Source organism: Salmo trutta, unplaced genomic scaffold, assembly GCF_901001165.1.
Source record: "Salmo trutta unplaced genomic scaffold, fSalTru1.1, whole genome shotgun sequence".
Lineage (NCBI taxonomy): Eukaryota > Metazoa > Chordata > Actinopteri > Salmoniformes > Salmonidae > Salmo > Salmo trutta.
In genome coordinates, this window is record NW_021823043.1 from 1564160 (window position 1) to 1583980 (window position 19821).

Sequence of the window (19821 nt, forward strand, 5' to 3'; positions counted from 1 at the left end):
CAGGAGACACTGGGCTGGGCCGCAGGGAGCCGGGGTTAGAGGGCAGTCAGTCTGCTAGGCTGCACCAGGCACATGGAGCCACCACGCTCCAAGATCCTCTACCCCGACTGTGAGTGTGTGAATGGATGAGTTTGGCAGTAGATGCCTTCTTGGCTGCTTCCTGTGTGTGTGTGTGGTGTGTGTACCCTTTTGGCTGCCTCCTGTGTGTGTGGTGTGTGTGTGTGTGTGTGTGTGTGTGTGTGTGTGTGTGTGTGTGTGTGTGTGTGTGTGTGTGTGTAAGAGAGTACCTTCTTGGCTAGCTGCAGTGTGTCCTGCTTGCCGTTCTCGGCCTTAGCTCTGATTCGCTGAGAAAGCCGGGTCACCTGCTCAAACACCAAGTCCTTCTCCAGGAGCAGTCTTCCCGCTCCGCCAAGCCAACCTCCAACTGAAACACGCACGCACGCACGCACGCACGCACGCACACACACACACACACACACACACACACACACACACACACACACACACACACACACATACACACACACACACACACGCATTAACCCACATTAACATGAGACAGCTTCAACCTCAATCAATTATAACGACGGGATATGATTAATTGGTGGTAATCTTGATTGATGACTTCACCTTCCCTCAAGAAAGAAAAGTGGCATAGTTTGTGTTCTTAGTCTCCTTCAGATACACTGACCGTTTAGACTCAGACCTACCCACGGTTCTGAAATCTGCCTGCATGACTGTAAAGCAGCTTCAGTACTGTAGGCTTTACCTGTTCTATCTTCTGGATGAGTTCAACAGGAGATGGGTCGTTCCCCCCAGCTCTCTGGCCCTGTTCTCCTGTCCTGGATCCTCCAAGGCCTTCTCTAGCTCCAACATACGCTCCTTACACTCTGACAGCTACAGGACAGGGAAGAGAGGAGACAGAAGAGAGGAGGCAGAAGAAGGAGACAGAAGAGAGGAGACAGAAGAGAGGAGGCAGAAGAGAGGAGACAGAAGAGAACAGAGGAGAAGAGACAGAAGAGAGAGACAGAAGAGAGGAGGCAGAAGAGAGGAGACAGAAGAGACAGAAGAGAGGAGACAAGAGAAGAGAGGACAAGAGAGGAGAAAAGAAGGGAGGAGAAGAGATGAGAGGATGAGAGGAGATAAGTCGACTTTTATTATCCATGAGAATATTCCAGAGACCGTTGGAGGCTGCTGAGGGGAGGACAGCTCATAATAATGGCTGGAATGGAGCGAATGGAATGGTATCAAACACTTGGAAACCATGGAAACCATGTGTTTGATGTATTTGATACCATTCCACCGATTCCGGTCCAGCCATTACCACAAGCCTGTCCTCCCCAATTAAGGTGCCACCAACCTCCTGTGTCAGAGACCAACTTGACCTCACAATCATGTAAATTGTGTTGGGATGATGTGTTAGACAACCCATGATAGAAGTCAATATGGTTTGTTTCAGCATGACGAGCAGCTTAACAGATACACTAGGCTTCCTTTCCTGGTAACCATTATATCCTCAATTAGCCTTCATAGGGTTTGTTTCTGCATGATTTGCAGGTTAATAATGTGTAGGTTTCCTATCCTGGTAACCATTATATAATTCTCATTATTCACAGAATTACTGTAAATCAGCTGTTGACCCCAGAATGGAGATTTGGGATGTGCACATCTTTCACACAGCCATGGTTTCTACACATGTCCATGCATGGAGCTCCACGTCACGCCACGGTATGAATGAACCCGTCGGGAGACATATCACCAGCCTCTCCTTTTGGTGTGTGATGCACATTCTTTTCCAGTTGAAGCTTTCTAATGAAGCAGAGCTGATTGCGAGGAGAAGAGGTCAACAGACAGGAAGAAAAAAGCAGCTCCTTTACGTCTTATCTTCTGCCTTTAATGAAGGAGACATGATCCTGGCAGGTCTGTGGCAGGACGAGTGTAGCTGCATTAGTGGGACTCCTGTTTAACACCATACATCTCATATGATCAACTCATGGACTACAGTGGAAGTAACTCGCTCAGAGACAGTCTCACAGTTTCTCTGTCTCCAGTGTCTTCCTGTAATGTGATGTAATGTGTACGTGTTACTCTAACAACGGAATGAGATTTTGAAATGCCTCTGGTATTCATAATCAAACTCTGATGGACTAAAAGACGACTGTACTGTAGCCTGAGACCACCCTCAGAGAGAGACCGAGAGGAAAGAGAGAGCTGGAGAAAGAGGGAGAGCGCGAGAGAGAGAGAACAAGAGAATGTGAGAGTGAGAGATTGGATCTGAGACCTACATTACATTAGAGGCAGATGATTTACTATGAGATTGAATCCCTCTGCACACCACCCTCACATCACTCACATCAGTCAGAGAGAGAGACAGAGCTGCATGCTGGGGCCCATACTGGAGGATGTCACTGTCTCACTGCCTGACTGGCTGACAGTGACTGACTGTCTGGTTGGCTAACTGTCTCACTGACTGTCTGACTGTCTGGTTGGTTAACTGTCTCAGTGCCTGACTGACTGTCTGGTTGGCTAACTGTCTCACTGACTGTCTGACTGTCTGGTTGGTTAACCGTCTCAGTGCCTGACTGACTGTCTGGTTGGTTAACCGTCTCAGTGCCTGACTGACTGTCTGGTTAACCGTCTCAGTGCCTGACTTACTGTCTGGTTGGTTAACCGTCTCAGTGCCTGACTGACTGTCTGGTTGGTTAACTGTCTCAGTGCCTGACTGACTGTCTGGTTGGCTAACTGTCTCAGTGCCTGACGGACTGTCTGGTTGGCTAACTGTCTCAGTGCCTGACTGACTGTCTGGTTGGTTAACTGTCTCAGTGCCTGACTGACTGTCTGGTTGGTTAACCTCTACGGGCCACGGGGGCAGTATTGAGAATTTTGAAAGAAATATGTGCCCATTTTTAACTGCCTCCTACACCAACTCAGAAGCTAGGATAGCATATTATTAACACATTCGGATAGAAAACACTCTGAATTTTCTAAAACAGTTTGAATGGTGTCTGTAAGTATAACAAAACTCATATTGCAGGCAGAAAAACCTGTGAAAAATAGATTAAAAAAAAAGAGAATTTTGTGACTGTACTATTTAGTGTCATTGTTTTAAAGATACCACAGTGAGAAAGGATTCAGTTCGCAACTCCCTACTGCTTCCACTAGATGTCAACGATCTTTAGAAAGTTGTTTGAAGCATCTGTGATAAATACACACCGAATTAGAAAGCTTACAAGTTGACACGTCATCACTTCATTTTTTGCGCCTGCGCATGAATCTGAGAAGAGTGCCTTTGTCATTATCGTTTATTCTAGACACTTGATAGTTGTGTGAAAATATTACTGATGTTTACTGATGTTTCACGTTAAAAATGGAACAAAAGATTAGTGCTAAACAACGTTGACATGTTTAAACAAAGTAAATAGATTATTTACTAGGTTTTCTTTAGTTTTTCGACGTGACTTTACACTGCCCACCTCATTTTGTGGGAGCTACTGAACGCTAAACTATTTGGACATAAATTATGAACTTTGTCAAAAGAAACCCATTGTTCTGGACCGGGGATCTCTGGCAGCGCCTTCTGATGGAGATAATCAAAGGTAAGGGGATATTTAGAATGTTATTATCGATATAGATGATGCTAATCTAACGGTATAGCTTAGCTTAGCTTAGCATATAGCTTATTGTTGTTAGCATAGTACCCAGTTTATACAAAATGTGATTTCCCAGTAAAGTTTATTTGAGATCTGGCCCTTCGGTAGCAATTACGAGATGATAATATATTATTCTTTGAAATGACAATATTATAATTTACCAATGTTTTCGAATAGTAATTCCGTGATTTGTAATGCTGGATTCACTGGGTGCATTCGAGCCGAAAAAAATTCTGAATTTCACCGCGACTGTAAATGCTGTTTTTGGATATAAATATGAACTTGATGGAACTAAAATGCATGTATTGTATAACATAATGTCCTATGAGTGTCATCTGATGCAGATTGTCAAGGTAAGTGCATAATTCTAGCTAGTTTTCTGTCTGTTGATGCCCTTCTTTGAATTGGCTAAACATTACACGCAGCTATTGTCAATGTACTCTCCTCACAATAACCTAACTGTATGCATTCTCCGTAATGCCTCTGAAAATCGGACAGCGTGGTTAGATTTAGGAGATATATCTTTCAACTGGAGGAAAATAGTTGATTATTTGATTTTTGAAATGATTCCTCTTGCAGTTTTGAATTCCCCGCCATGGTCCCATGACAATGAATCCCAATACCGGGATAAGATCGGGATAAGATCCTCAACAGGCTACTGTCTCAGTGCCTGACGGACTGTCTGGTTGGCTAACTGTCTCAGTGCCTGACGGACTGTCTGGTTGGCTAACTGTCTCACTGCCTGACGGACTGTCTGGTTGGCTAACTGTCTCAGTGCCTGACCTGACTGTCTGGTTGGTTAACTGTCTCAGTGCCTTACTGACTGTCTGGTTGGAGAACTGTCTCACTGCCTGACTGACTGTCTGGTTGGTTAACGTCTCAGTGCCCGACTGACGTCTGGTTGGTTAACTGTCTCAGTGCCTGACTGCTGTCTGGTTGGCTAACTGTCTCACTGCCTGACGGACTGTCTGGTTGGCGAACTGTCTCAGTGCCTGACTGACTGTCTGGTTGGGCGAACTGTCTCACTGCCTGACTGACTGTCTGTTGGTTAACTGTCCTCAGGGCCTGACTGACCTGTCTGGTGGGCGAACTGTCCTCACTGCCTGACTGACTGTCTGGTGTTGTGTTAAGCCATCTCAGTGCCTGACTGACTGTCTGGTTTGGCTAACTGTCTCAGTGCCTGACTGACTGTCTGGTTGGCTAACCGTCTCAGTGCCTGACTGACGGCTGGTTGGCTAACCGTCTCAGTGCCTGACTGACTGTCTGGTTGGCTAACCGTCTCAGTGCCTGACTGACTGGCTGGTTGGTTAACTGTCTCAGTTCCTGACCTGACTGGTCTGGTTGGTTAACCGTCTCACTTCCTGACTGACTGTCTTGGTTGGTTAACTGTCTCGTTCCTGACTGACTGTCTGGTTGGCTAACCGTCTCTGCCTGAATGACTGTCTGGTTGGTTAAACCGTGCTCACGCCTGACTGACTGTTGGCTAACTGTCCTCAATGCCTAACTTCTGGGTGGTTGGCTAACTGTCACTTCCTGACCTGGCTAACTGTCTAGCTGCCTGACAGACTGGCTGGTTGGCTAACTGTGTCACTGCTGACTGTCTGTCTGGTTGGCTAACTGTGTCACTGCCTGACTGGTCTGTCTGGTTGGCTAACTGTCACTAGCCTGACTGCAACGTCCTGCTGACTGACTGGCTGGTTGGCACTAACTGTGTCACTGCCTGACGGTCTGTCTGGTTGGCTAACTGTGTCACTGCCTTGACTGTCTTGTTGGCTAACTGTCCTCACTGCCTGACTGGTTGGCTAACTGTCTTACTGCCGGACTTGACTGGTTGGCTAACCGTCTCATGCCTGACTGACTGTCTGTCTGGGTGGCTAACTGTCTCAATGCCTGACTGACTGTCGTCTGGTTGGCTAACTGTCTCAATGCCTGACTGCCTGACTGGCTGGTTGGCTAACTGTCACTGCCTGACTGACTGTCTGGTTGGCTAACTGTCTCAATGTCTGACTGACTGTCTGTCTGGTTGGCTAACTGTCTCAATGCCTGACTGCCTGACTGGCTGGTTGGCTAACTGTCACTGCCTGACTGACTGTCTGGTTGGCTACCTGTCTCAATGTCTGACTGGACTGTCTGTCTGGTTTCGGCTAACTGTCTCAATGCCTGACTGGCTGGTTGGCTAACTGTCTCACGGCCTGACTGACTGTCTGGTTTGGCTAACTGTCTCACTGTCAGGCAGTGAGGACAGGGCAGCTCTGTACTGTAAAAAAGTTGAATTGTTTATTTGGAAGCGATAAGGTTGCTTCTGGCTTAGGTCAAGGAAGCTATCCAGAGTGTATATGAATTTCACACACAAACTTTAATATTTTATACTGTGTGATCTTAAGTGCATTCTAACAACAGACACATTCCCCTCTGAAGTGTAAACAGCCTGAGAATAAGAGACATCTGTTTCACCAGTAACACATTGTTGTTTAATGTGATCACATCATGGTGGATCGTGAGTGGATTGTGAACGCTGTTTACTTCCTCTCTGCCAATACCACAATCCCCCTGACTGTCTAAATCACACAGTCTCCCCCTGACTGTCTAAATCACACAGTCTCCCCCTGACTGTCTAAATCACACAGTCTCCCCCTGACTGTCTAAATCACACAGTCTCCCCCTGACTGTCTAAATCACACAGCCTCCCCCCTGACTGTCTAAATCACACAGTCTCCCCCTGACTGTCTAAATCACACAGTCTCCCCCTGACTGTCTAAATCACACAGTCTCCCCTGACTGTCTACATCACACAGTCTCCCCTGACTGTCTAAATCACACAGTCTCCCCCCTGACTGTCTAAATCACACGTCTCCCCCTGACTGTCTAAATCACACAGTCTCCCCTAACTGTCTAAATCACAGTCTCCCCCTGACTGTCTAAATCACACAGTCTCCCCCTGACTGTCTAAATCACACAGTCTCCCCCTGACTGTCTAAATCACACAGTCTCCCCTGACTGTCTAAATCACACAGTCTCCCCCTGACTGTCTAAATCACACAGTCTCCCCCTGACTGTCTAAATCACACAGTCTCCCCTGACTGTCTAAATCACAGTCTCCCCCTGACTGTCTAAATCACACAGTCTCCCCCTGACTGTCTAAATCACAGTCTCCCCCTGACTGTCTAAATCACACAGTCTTCCCTGACTGTCTAAATCACAGGCTCCCCCTGACTGTCTAAATCACACAGTCTCCCCGGACTGTCTAAATCACACAGTCTCCGCTGACTGTCTAAATCACACAGTCTCCCCCTGACTGTCTAATCACACAGTCTACCCCTGACTGTCTAAATCACCAGTCTCCCCCTGACTGTCTAAATCACACAGTCTCCCCGACTGTCTAAATCACACAGTCTCCCCCTGACGGTCTAAATCACACCGTCTCCCCCTGACTGTCTAAATCACACAGTCTCTCCGCCTGACTGTCTAAATCACACAGTCTTCCCCTGACTGTCTAAATCACACAGTCTCCCCCTGACTGTCTAAATCACACAGTCTCCCCCTGACTGTCTAAATCACACAGTCTCCCCTGACTGTCTAAATCACCCAGTCTCCCCCTGACTGTCTAAATCACAGTCTCCCCCTGACTGTCTAAATCACACAGTCTCCCCCTGACTGTCTAAATCACACAGTCTCCCCTGACTGTCTAATCACACAGTCTTCCCCTGACTGTCTAAATCACACCAGTCTTCCCCTGACTGTCTAAATCACACAGTCTCCCCTGACTGTCTAAATCACCCAGTCTCGCCTGACTGTCTAAATCACACAGTCTTCCCCCTGGATGTCTAAATCCCACAGTCTCCCCCTGACTGTCTAATCACCACAGTTCTCCCCCTGATGTCTAAATCACACAGTCTCCGCCTGACTGTCTAAATCACACAGTCTCCCCTGACTGTCTAAATCACAACAGTCTCCCCCTGACTGTCTAAATCACCACAGTCTCCCCCTGACTGTCTAAATCACACAGTCTCCGCCTGATGTCTAAATCACACAGTCTCGCCCTGACTGTCTAAATCACACAGTCTTCCCCCTGACTGTCTAAATCCACACAGTCTCCCCCTGACTGTCTAAATCACACAGTCTCCCCCTGACTGTCTAAATCACACAGTCTTCGCCTGACTGTCTAACTCCCACAGTCTCCCCCTGACTGTCTAAATCACACAGTCTTCGCCTGACTGTCTAAATCACACAATCTCCCCCTGACTGTCTAATCACACAGTCTCCCCCTGACTGTCTAAATCACAGTCTCCCCCTGACTGTCTAAATCACAGTCTCCCTTGACTGTCAAAATCACATAGCCAACAGCACAGCTGAGGAACAGAGGGGACAGAGGGGTGGATGGATAGATGGATGACTGGCTTGACTGATTTATGGATGGAAGGGTAACAGAATAGGACAAAACTATGGTAGAATTTCCCACTGTCAGAAAGCAGCTGAGCGGGGATTGGAGAGTTGAGAGTCTGTCCCAATTCCATCCATACTCTCCAGTGGGCACTGAGAGCCCTGTGAGACTTGGGGCCATAAGAAGACATTGCCCCTTAGTTATTGGGGCCAGGTTCCAGAATCCAGACAGAGACATTGGGGCCATCAGGGGCCATCCACTGCCTGTTGGTCATTATGGACAGATTCCAGTAAAGAGCAGTGGGCCAATGACACCCCAACCCAGGCCTCAACCCTTGCTCCGGCCCCGGCTCCAATACTGGCTTGTCTGGCTTGTAGACAGAGAGAAGAATGTCTCTATAAAAGTGTCAGGTTATGGAACGACAAAGGTCAACCTATTCAGCCGAGGAACAACCGAGGCATGGAATCCTAGAACAGTTCCTGAATTCATTCACCCTTAGTAAAAAGCTAACTACAGTAACTAAGAGCAATGGATGATGTCAGGAAATTAAAGCTGAAATACCACCTGTCTGATGAGGCAACAGAGGTTGTCTCTCTCAGACTTAGCCTTTGTGACAGTGTTTGGGTTATATGATCGGTTACATTGGCACTTTAGCTAATGAGCCTCCTCTCTAACCCAGTGGTATTCAAAGTCAGGGTTGCAACCCCTAGTGGGGTCATGGTGGAACTGCAGTGGGTCCCCCCCCCCAAAAAATTAAAACATATAAGAGTACAGATTATTGTTACACGTTTTTGAAAAATATAATTTATTGAGTAAAAGTATTTATTGGTTTCTTTTCATTTTGATAAGAAAATACAATGAATTTAAGGTTATTGTTGATGTAAAAATCTAAATGTACAGATTTGAAGGTTTAAGACTTGGCCCAGGATGGAGTCGCGAGAAATTCTGGCTGAAAAAATGGGATCCCGCTGAATTTTTTGAATAGCATTGCTCTAACCATTTGAGCACTGAACATCACAGGAGGATGGTGAAGGGAGGACGGCTCATAATAATGCCTGGAATGGAGAGAATGGAATGGTATTAAACACAAGGGAAACCATGGAAACCATGTGTTTATTGGATTTGATACCATTCCATTCAATCCGTTCAGCCATCCTCTGATTTAGAGTGCCACCAGCCACCAGTGCTGAGCTACTGAATCCATTAAAGATATGCACCGGAACTTTGGTGACTAGTAAATACTTTTTAAAACCACCCGCTTTGGGCCGGATGTGTCAATGTGTAGTTCATACATGTATAATCTATGAGCAGATTACTCTCTTAAATAGCCACGAAAGCGACTGTTTTCTGGAAGCTGTGCTGTGCCATTTTCCCTACATTTTCCCCCCATGTGGGCCAGACCCTTAGCAAATCGAGTTTCAGCCAATGAGCTTCAGCCCTGCGCCATTTGAGTGACGCACACACAACAGAGCGAGAGAGAGAGAGCAAAGGCGTGGTGCACATATCTGCACATATGTGACGTAGTACACCATTTTTGGGGACCACTTTTGGCTCGTGAGTGCTACTTTCAGAACTGCTGGATAAAAAGTATACAAAAGTACCGGAGAATCTCTTTAAGTGGCTTTTCTCTAGGGTGTCCTTGTCAGGTCCCTACTGGCAGATGGTGTCATGGAGAAGCTATCTGAGGAGCTACCCATTAGGCTACAGTACTCTCCAGTCAGAGATGTTGGCGAGGGCAGCCATGTTGCCGTACGACAGTAACGTTCAAAAGTGTCAGTTGGGTTGAATGTTTACATCAAACACTTACATGTGGAAGTAATTTATATATTATAAAAACAATGTTTAGACATATCACTGCACAAATGGGGCACATTTCAGTAGAAGAGTTTATGGCTACATCTCAAATGGGACCCTATTCCCTATATAGTGCACTACATTTGACCAGAGCCCAGGATACTATATAGGGAACAGGCAGCCATTTGGGATGCATCCCAAGTCTCTGAGAACATTTCTCTGAGCTGACAGGACTATAAGAACCTATAAAGGTGAGGAGAGACTGGAGTGACTCACCAGGCATCAATATTTACAGCATGAATTCCATTATACACACCTTTCTGTGTGTTATGTTTAGCTGAAGACTAGGAGGTACAACAAGGGACTTCAGATACACGTCTCCTTAGTAGGGGCCTTTCTTTGAGTCCTGACAGTGTTAAAGAGTCTGTGTAGTCCAACATTAAGATATACTGGGGATATCAACGAGCAGTCAGTGCATGGGAAACTCTGAATAAACATCATATTGTCCATCTAGGGCTCTGGTTAAAGGAAGAGTAAAACGTGAGGACTTGAAACAACCTGCTCTAAATCAAGTCAGGCCAGAGGTTAGCAACCAGTTCTCAGAGGTTCCTATCCACTTCCTCCCGTCTGATGCTGTCATTCCTACCCGCCCTTTGACTGACAGTCCAGTGTTATCTGACGTCAGACAACAGGGTCGTATTCATAAGGCACTAAACGGAAGAAAACTGACTGAAACAGGGACTAGCTGAACAGGGAGGGACTAGCTGAACAGGGAGGGACTAGCTGAACAGGGAGGGACTAGCTGAACAGGGAGGGACTAGCTGAACAGGGAGGGACTAGCTGAACAGGGAGGGACTAGCTGAACTGGGAGGGACTAGCTGAACATGGAGGGACTAGCTGAACAGGGCTAGCTGAACAGGGAGGGACTAGCTGAACAGGGAGGGACTAGCTGAACAGGGAGGGACTAGCTGAACAGGGATGGACTAGCTGAACAGGGAGGGACTAGCTGAACAGGGAGGGACTAGCTGAACAGGGATGGACTAGCTGAACAGGGATGGACTAGCTGAACAGGGAGGGACTAGCTGAACAGGGAGGGACTAGCTGAACAGGGAGGGACTAGCTGAACAGGGAGGGACTAGCTGAACAGGGAGGGACTAGCTGAACAGGGAGGGACTAGCTGAACAGGGAGGGACTAGCTGAACATGGAGGGACTAGCTGAACTGGGAGGGACTAGCTGAACAGGGAGGGACTAGCTGAACAGGGAGGGACTAGCTGAACAGGGAGGGACTAGCTGAACAGGGAGGGACTAGCTGAACAGGGAGGGACTAGCTGAACAGGGAGGGACTAGCTGAACAGGGAGGGACTAGCTGAACTAACCAACAAGAAAAGGTTTGTTTTTTCTTTTTCTGTTGCAAAGCGTTTTGGAACGCTTAGTGAATATGACTCAGGCTTCTAATGTACCTGTATCTGCAGCATGGTGCTCTCCCCCTCCAGTCTCCTCTGGCAGGGCACCAGTTTCCTGCTGAGGGCTGTCTGTCTTTCTTCTTCCTTGGTGATCATCTGCAGGCAGCACGTCTCCTCCTCCAGCGCCTGCATCTCTATGTTACCGTCTCTGATCAGGCCCTCCTGAACATTCACCTTCTCGTAGAAAATACACATCTCCTCCTCACGCTCCAGCAACTGTACCCCTCTGTCAGAGAGAGAGAGAGAAACCCCTGAGAGAGCTACCATATTGTAAAGTAGGGATGAGGATCGGTCAAATACCATCAGTAGCCGCCCAATTGCCCACATTGTTCAGCATGGTTGCCTGTAGTTAGTCGTAAGCAGTAGCCGTCTTTCCCTATCTGATATGTACAATCTTGGTTGGTGGTCGTGTGGACGGTGTAAACTGATCAACAGAAAGCCAGACTCACCTGTCATTGCGGCTCTGCATGGCCGTGTTTTGGCTCTTCCTCATCTGACAGACAGACAGACTCACCTGCCATTGAGGCTCTGCATGGCTGTGCTTTGGCTCTTCCTCATCTGACAGACAGACAGACTCACCTGTCATTGCTGCTCTGCATGGCTGTGCTTTGGCTCTTCCTCATCTAACAGACAGACTCACCTGTCATTGCTGCTCTGCATGGCTGTGCTTTGGCTCTTCCTCATCTAACAGACAGACTCACCTGTCATTGCAGCTCTGCATGGCCGTGTTTTGGCTCTTCCTCATCTGACAGACAGACAGACTCACCTGCCATTGAGGCTCTGCATGGCTGTGCTTTGGCTCTTCCTCATCTGACAGACAGACAGACTCACCTGTCATTGAGGCTCTGCATGGCTGTGCTTTGGCTCTTCCTCATCTGACAGACAGACAGACTCACCTGTCATTGAGGCTCTGCATGGCTGTGTTTTGGCTCTTCCTCATCTGACAGACTCACCTGTCATTGCCGCTCTGCATGGCCGTGTTTTGGCTCTTCCTCATCTGATCGACAGACTCACCTGTCATTGCCGCTCTGCATGGCCGTTTTTGGCTCTTCCTCATCTGATCAACAGACTCACCTGTCATTGCAGCTCTGCATGGCTGTGTTTTGGCTCTTCCTCATCTGACAGACAGACTCACCTGTCATTGCAGCTCTGCATGGCTGTGTTTTGGCTCTTCCTCATCTAACAGACAGACTCACCTGTCATTGCAGCTCTGCATGGCCGTGTTTTGGCTCTTCCTCATCTGATCAACAGACTCACCTGTCATTGCAGCTCTGCATGGCTGTGTTTTGGCTCTTCCTCATCTGACAGACAGACTCACCTGTCATTGCAGCTCTGCATGGCCGTGTTTTGGCTCTTCCTCATCTGATCAACAGACTCACCTGTCATTGCAGCTCTGCATGGCTGTGTTTTGGCTCTTCCTCATCTGACAGACAGACTCACCTGTCATTGCAGCTCTGCATGGCTGTGTTTTTGGCTCTTCCTCATCTGACAGACAGACTCACCTGTCATTGCGACTCTGCACGGCCGTGTTTTGGCTGTTCCTCTTCGGACAGACAGGCAGACATACAGACAGACTCACCTGTCATTGCAGCTCTGCACAGCCGTATTTTGGCTGTTCCTCTTCGGACAGACAGGCAGACAGACTCACCTGTCATTGCGACTCTGCACGGCCGTGTCGTGGCTCTTCCTCATCTGTAGCAGGTTCTGTTCATGGTAGTTGATCATGTGGGTCAGCCGGCCCAGGTTCAGCTTCTGCTCCTCCCTCTTCTGTCTCATCTCATGAAGCACCTGGGTCACCTTGGAGATGGGATCAGAACAGAGAAAACATCATAACCCTAACCCAGGTCACCTTGGAGATGGGATCAGAACAGAGAAACATCATAACCCTAACCCAGGTCACCTTGGAGATGGGATCAGAACAGAGAAACATCATAACCCTAACCCAGGTCACCTTGGAGATGGGATCAGAACAGAGAAACATCATAACCCTAACCCAGGTCACCTTGGAGATGGAATCAGAACAGAGAAACATCATAACCCTAACCCAGGTCACCTTGGAGATGGGATCAGAACAGAGAAACATCATAACCCTAACCCAGGTCACCTTGGAGATGGGATCAGAACAGAGAAACATCATAACCCTAATCCAGGTCACCTTGGAGATGGGATCAGAACAGAGAAACATCATAACCCTAACCCAGGTCACCTTGGAGATGGGATCAGAACAGAGAAACATCATAACCCTAACCCAGGTCACCTTGGAGATGGGATCAGAACAGAGAAACATCATAACCCTAACCCAGGTCACCTTGGAGATGGAATCAGAACAGAGAAACATCATAACCCTAACCCAGGTCACCTTGGAGATGGGATCAGAACAGAGAAACATCATAACCCTAACCCAGGTCACCTTGGAGATGGAATCAGAACAGAGAAACATCATAACCCTAACCCAGGTCACCTTGGAGATGGGATCAGAACAGAGAAACATAACCCTAACCCAGGTCACCTTGGAGATGGAATCAGAACAGAGAAACATCATAACCCTAAACCCAGGTCACCTTGGAGATGGGATCAGAACAGAGAAACATCATAACCCTACCCAGGTCACCTTGGAGATGGGATCAGAACAGAGAACATCATAACCCTAACCCAGGTCACCTTGAGATGGGATCAGAACAGAGAAACATCATAACCCTAACCCAGGTCACCTTGGAGATGGGATCAGAACAGAGAAACATCATAACCCTAACCCAGGTCACCTTGGAGATGGGATCAGAACAGAGAAACATCATAACCCTAACCCAGGTCACCTTGGAGATGGAATCAGAACAGAGAAACATCATAACCCTAACCCAGGTCACCTTGGAGATGGAATCAGAACAGAGAAACATCATAACCCTAACCCAGGTCACCTTGGAGATGGAATCAGAACAGAGAAACATCATAACCCTAACCCAGGTCACCTTGGAGATGGATCAGAACAGAGAAACATCATAACCCTAACCCAGGTCACCTTGGAGATGGAATCAGAACAGAGAAACATCATAACCCTAACCCAGGTCACCTTGGAGATGGGATCAGAACAGAGAAACATCATAACCCTAACCCAGGTCACCTTGGAGATGGGATCCAGAACAGAGAAACATCATAACCCTAACCCAGGTCACCTTGGAGATGGAATCAGAACAGAGAAACATCATAACCCTAACCCAGGTCACCTTGGAGATGGGATCAGAACAGAGAAACATCATAACCCTAACCCAGGTCACCTTGGAGATGGGATCAAAACAGAGAAACATCATAACCCAGAGTCTCAAATGGCACCCTATTTCCTTTATAGTGCGGTAGGTTGATGCTATTATGTCTAGAGGATGGAGTGAGAAGAGCATGATTTCCTAAATCACCTTGGAGATGTCGTTCCTCAGGCTGTCTCTGATGGTGTGGCTGTGGAAGTGCTTCAGACGGGACTTCTGGAGCAGCCTGAGGAATGCACACACACACACACACACACACACACACACACACACACACACACACACACACACACACACACACACAGGATGTTAATAATTTACATCAAAACAGGGTGGTGAACGTCTGAATGTTCTTTTGAGGACGGGATGTACTCTCTATCTCTCTCTCTCACTTCTCTTTGTTGATGGCGTTGGTTCTGAGGATCTCAATCTCGTTGTCCAGGATCTTGAACTTCTCTCTCATCTCAGCTGTTCTCTGGGAGGCCATCTGGATCAGGTTCACACACTTGTTCCTATCACCCTTGATGTTGTCATACAGCTTGGCAAACACACCAAGCCTAGATGCAGGGAGGGAGAGAGAGAGAGAGGGCGAGAGAGAGGGCGAGAGACAGAGGGCGAGAGAGGAGGGCGAGAGACAGAGGTAGAGAGACAGAGGTAGAGAGACAGAGGTAGAGAGACAGAGGGCGAGAGACAGAGGCAGAGAGACAGAGGCAGAGAGACAGAGGTAGAGAGACAGAGGTAGAGAGAGAGTTTCTATTGGCAACCGAGGAAACACCCAAAATCAATCAAGTTAGGCATTCAAAGCCACCCAGACACGTTATTTTCCAGGCATGTCTGAACTGGTCCCTTATTTAAAGACACTACGTGGTACCAATGGTAATCTGGGATACTCATTTCAACAGGCTTGGTAAATACCTGGGGACCAAACGGTCTAGTTCTGGAGCAGCAGCAGTCATTCATAGGTCATCAAACACACTATCACAGATTATCATGAACTACACACAAATGACTTATTCGACATTCGTGACAGGCACACGATTTTCTTCTTCATAACGCATTCCGTATCATTACACTATTTTCTTCCTAACAATTCCAATTTGTTATGAAGAAACAAAAGTAAGCTAGGTTAGCTAGGTGGCTGATGTTAGCTACGCTAGGTGTTAAGGTTAGGGTTAGGGGTTAAGATTAGGCATTAAGGTTAGGGGTTAAGGCGTTTAAGGGTTAAGACGTTTAGGTAAGGGTTGAGGTTAGGGGTTAATGTTAGGGGTTATGGGTTAAGGCCAGGCGTTAGGGTTAGGGGTTAGGGTTACAGGTAAAGGTTAGGAGTATGGGTTAAGATAGGCATTAAGGTTAGGGGTTAAGGCGTTAAGGGTTGAGGTTAGGGGTTAATGTTAGGGGTTATGGTTAAGGCCAGGCGTTAGGGTTAGGGTTAGGGTTACAGGTAAAGGTTAGGAGTATGGGTTAAGGTAAGGGTTAAGGTGTTAGGGGTTAAGGTTAGGGTTAGGGGTTAGGTTTACAGGTTAAAGTTAGGGGTTAAGGTAAGCGGTTAGGGTTAGGGTTAGGTTTACAGGTTAAGGTTAGGGGTTAAGGTAAAGCGGTTAAGGTTAAGGTTAGGGTTTAGGTTTACAGGGAGAGCTACCTGGACTGGACCTCCTGGTTCTGCTTCTTGAGTTCATGGATCACCAGACTCTTGCCTCTCAGCTCTTGCTTGATGCGATTGTATCTTTGCTGTTGAGACATTAAAATAATAATGATCTTTCTTATCTTCTTAGTAAAAGCTGATGAGTCAACTTTCCCCAATGTGCAAGAAAGATAGTCTTAGCTAGTGTGTTTTGTTGTTTGTTGAGAACATCAACATGTCACTATGGAAACCCTTACCAGAGTCATGCTGAAGCTACACTGTAAGTGTTTACTGTAGCTGTAAGTAAATGATTGCAGCAAAGGCCTGTTACCTCAGGCTTGTTACCTCAGGCCTGTTACTCAGGCCTGTTACCTCAGGCCTGTTACCTCAGGCTTGTTACCTCAGGCCTGTTACCTCAGGCCTGTTACCTCAGGCCTGTTAACCTCAAGCTTGTTACCTCAGGCTTGTTACCTCAGGCCTGTTACCTCAGGCCTGTACCTCAGGCTGTTACCTCAGGCTGTTACCTCAGGCCTGTTACCTCAGGGCCTGTTACCTCAGGCTTGTTACCTCAGGCTTGTTACCCTCAGTGCCTGTTACCTCAGGCCTGTTACCTCAGCCTGTTACCTCAGGCTTGTTACCTCAGGCTTGTTACCTCAGGCCTGTTACCTCAGGCTTGTTACCTCAGGCCTGTTACCTCAGGCCTGTTACCTCAGGCCTGTTACCTCAGGCTTGTTACCTCAGGCCTGTTACCTCAGGCCTGTTACCTCAGGCCTGTTACCTCAGGCTTGTTACCTCAGGCTTGTTACCTCAGGCTTGTTACCTCAGGCTTGTTACCTCAGGCTTGTTACCTCAGGCCTGTTACGTCAGGCTTGTTACCTCAGGCTTGTTACCTCAGGCCTGTTACCTCAGGCTTGTTACCTCAGGCCTGTTACCTCAGGCTTGTTACCTCAGGCTTGTTACCTCAGGCCTGTTACCTCAGGCTTGTTACCTCAGGCCTGTTACCTCAGGCTTGTTACCTCAGGCTTGTTACCTCAGGCCTGTTACCTCAGGCTTGTTACCTCAGGCCTGTCGCTGTTGCTCAAGTTATTTGGATTACCTGTGGACATATTACATCACGATGTGTGTGTTACTTAACTCAGACTGTGTGTGTTATCTCAGGTCTATATGCAAATAGACCGTTGCCATATATGGATCTGTGCCATTCACTTTGAACTGGACTGTGTTTACAACACGAGTGGTGGTGAGTAGATGCGCTTGTTTTGAGATCAAAGCGAGAGCTGCACATTTTGTTCATGTCCTTTCTAGTTAGTGAGTTATTAGCCCAGTTTATTTTGTAAAGTGGAGTCTTGCATGAAATAACACAGCAACATTTTCAGTCAAAACAGGTTCATGTTAAGCCCTGCATGTTTTCCTTCAGAAGTCTCATGGAATGTAGTCCTACATTGAACACCACACATTGGCGTGCTACTGTAGGATGAATGATAGAACAGATATTTCCATGTTAAAATGTTAGGGATACATTTTCTCCATTGTTTTCTGATGGTAGGCCACTCTGGTAGGCCTACATTATGATCAAATAGCCACAGTAGCCTACTTGACCACTGTTAAAACTGTAACTTAAAGCGGGTACAGCCTCAGTGTTCACAGTAAACAACGTTCAAGTTCACGCTCAGCAGGACCTGAAATTGCTCACTGCCCAAAAAATGGGAGGGAACATTGATGGTGAGATGTTGTATAGTGATATGATGTGTTTTACCTCAGCCCTGTGGCGGTCCCTGGACTTCTGCTCTCTCTCATCAGCCCTTGATCTGAGTCAGACACCTGAGGGTGTGGAGCTCCTCTCTGAGTCTGTGAGACTGTCTCATCAGCTTCTGCTCCTGTTCCACACACTGTTCTATCAGCTGGGTCTCCACCTCAGCTACTGGTTGCTACACACACACACACACACACACACAACACACACACACACACACACACCACACACCACACACACACACCACACACACACACACAACACACACACACACACACAACACACACACACACACACACACGTTTATGCCTTACACAAATCAAAAACATACACAATCACACAAATTGAAATATGCTTTTACCTGATGAATCAAGTTTCTCTTCAGCTTCTCCACTTCTAACTGTATCTCCTGTCTTGTCTTTAGAATCTGTCACTTTGGGGTTTGGCATCCCTCTGTAACAACAACAACCTCTCCTAGTATTAATGTCTCTAAACAGATATGACCTGTCTCTGTTTGACATCCCTCTGTACAACAACGTCTCCTAGTATTAATGTCTCTAAACAGATATGACCTGTCTCTGTTTGACATCCCTCTGTAACAACAACGTCTCCTAGTATTAATGTCTCTAAACAGATATGACCTGTCTCTGTTTGGCATCCCTCTGTAACAACAACCTCTCCTTAGTATTAATGTCTCTAAAACAGATATGACCTGTCTCTGTTTGACATCCCTCCTGTAACAACAACAACCTCTCCTAGTATTAATGTCTCTAAAACAGATATGACCTGTCTCTGTTTGAACATCCCTCTGTAAACAACAACAAACCTCTCCTAGTATTAATGTCTCTAAACAGATATGACACTGTCCTCTGTTTGACATCCCTCTGTAACAACAATAACCTCTCCTAGTATTAATGTCTCTAAACAGATATGACCTGTCTCTGTTTGACATCCCTCTGTAACAACAACAACCTCTCCTAGTATTAATGTCTCTAAACAGATATGACCTGTCTCTGTTTGACATCCCTCTGTAACAACAAACTCTCCTAGTATTAATGTCTCTAAACAGATATGACCTGTCTCTGTTTGGCATCCCTCTGTAACAACAACCTCTCCTAGTATTAATGTCTCTAAACAGATATGACCTGTCTCTGTTTGACATCCCTCTCTAACAACAACCTCTCCTAGTATTAATGTCTCTAAACAGATATGACCTGTCTCTGTTTGACATCCCTCTGTAACAACAATCTCTCCTAGTATTAATGTCTCTAAACAGATATGACCTGTCTCTGTTTGGCATCTCTCTGTAACAACAACAACCTCTCCTAGTATTAATGTCTCTAAACAGATATGACCTGTCTCTGTTTGACATCCCTCTGTAACAACAACAACCTCTCCTAGTATTAATGTCTCTAAACAGATATGACCTGTCTCTGTTTTGACATCCCTCTGTAACAACAACAACCCTCTCCTAGTATTAATGTCTCTAAACAGATATGACCTGTCTCTGTTTGACATCCCTCTGTAACAACACACTATAAAAGGGTTTCTCCTATGGGGACAGACCGAAGAACGCTTTTTGGGAAACCTTTTTTCTAAGAGTTTGCACGACTTTTACAGTAGTGCCCTATTGTAAGGAACTGGGTTCCATTTGGGACGCAGCCCTTCTCCCCGTTGCATAGTGTTTTATACAACTGTGGCAGACGGCAAAGCTCAATTAGATCATTATTCAACTAAGGAAATAAATAATGACAGATAAATAATTGGATTGAGTTCATAAAACCGGAGAACATCATATTGTGTAAGGTTTCTTTCATTAATAGTGGAAGTTCCACATGCGTCACTACACCAATGTCTTTCATGTTTTATGGTGTAAAATCTGCTGATGCTTTTCCAGTTTC

General features: G+C 46.7%; 1 protein-coding gene across 1 annotated transcript; it reads right to left on the reverse strand.

Annotated features, from left to right (window-relative positions):
- Positions 1-774: 774 nt before the first annotated feature.
- LOC115188380 (coiled-coil domain-containing protein 146-like) lies at positions 775-17960 on the reverse strand. The gene is made up of 7 exons (XM_029747185.1): positions 17924-17960; positions 16186-16274; positions 14939-15103; positions 14697-14772; positions 12938-13086; positions 11287-11515; positions 775-897 (listed from the first exon to the last, which is right to left on the reverse strand). Exons 3-7 carry the CDS (start codon positions 15031-15033, stop codon positions 775-777), a joined length of 672 nt encoding a protein of 223 aa, XP_029603045.1. The 5' UTR covers positions 15034-15103; positions 16186-16274; positions 17924-17960.
- Positions 17961-19821: the final 1861 nt, after the last annotated feature.

What these genes read in the sequence shown, in the direction of transcription:
- LOC115188380 (XM_029747185.1), bottom strand. Translation starts at nt 15,033, where the DNA reads ATGGCCTCCCAGAGAACAGCTGAGATGAGAGAGAAGTTCAAGATCCTG. An exon ending in AACGCCATCAACAAAGAGAA is followed by an intron (nt 14,773 to 14,938) that starts GTGAGAGAGAGA and finishes TGCATTCCTCAG; the next exon opens with GCTGCTCCAGAAGTCCCGTC. An exon ending in GTGCAGAGTCGCAATGACAG is followed by an intron (nt 11,516 to 12,937) that starts GTGAGTCTGTCT and finishes TCTCTCTGACAG; the next exon opens with AGGGGTACAGTTGCTGGAGC.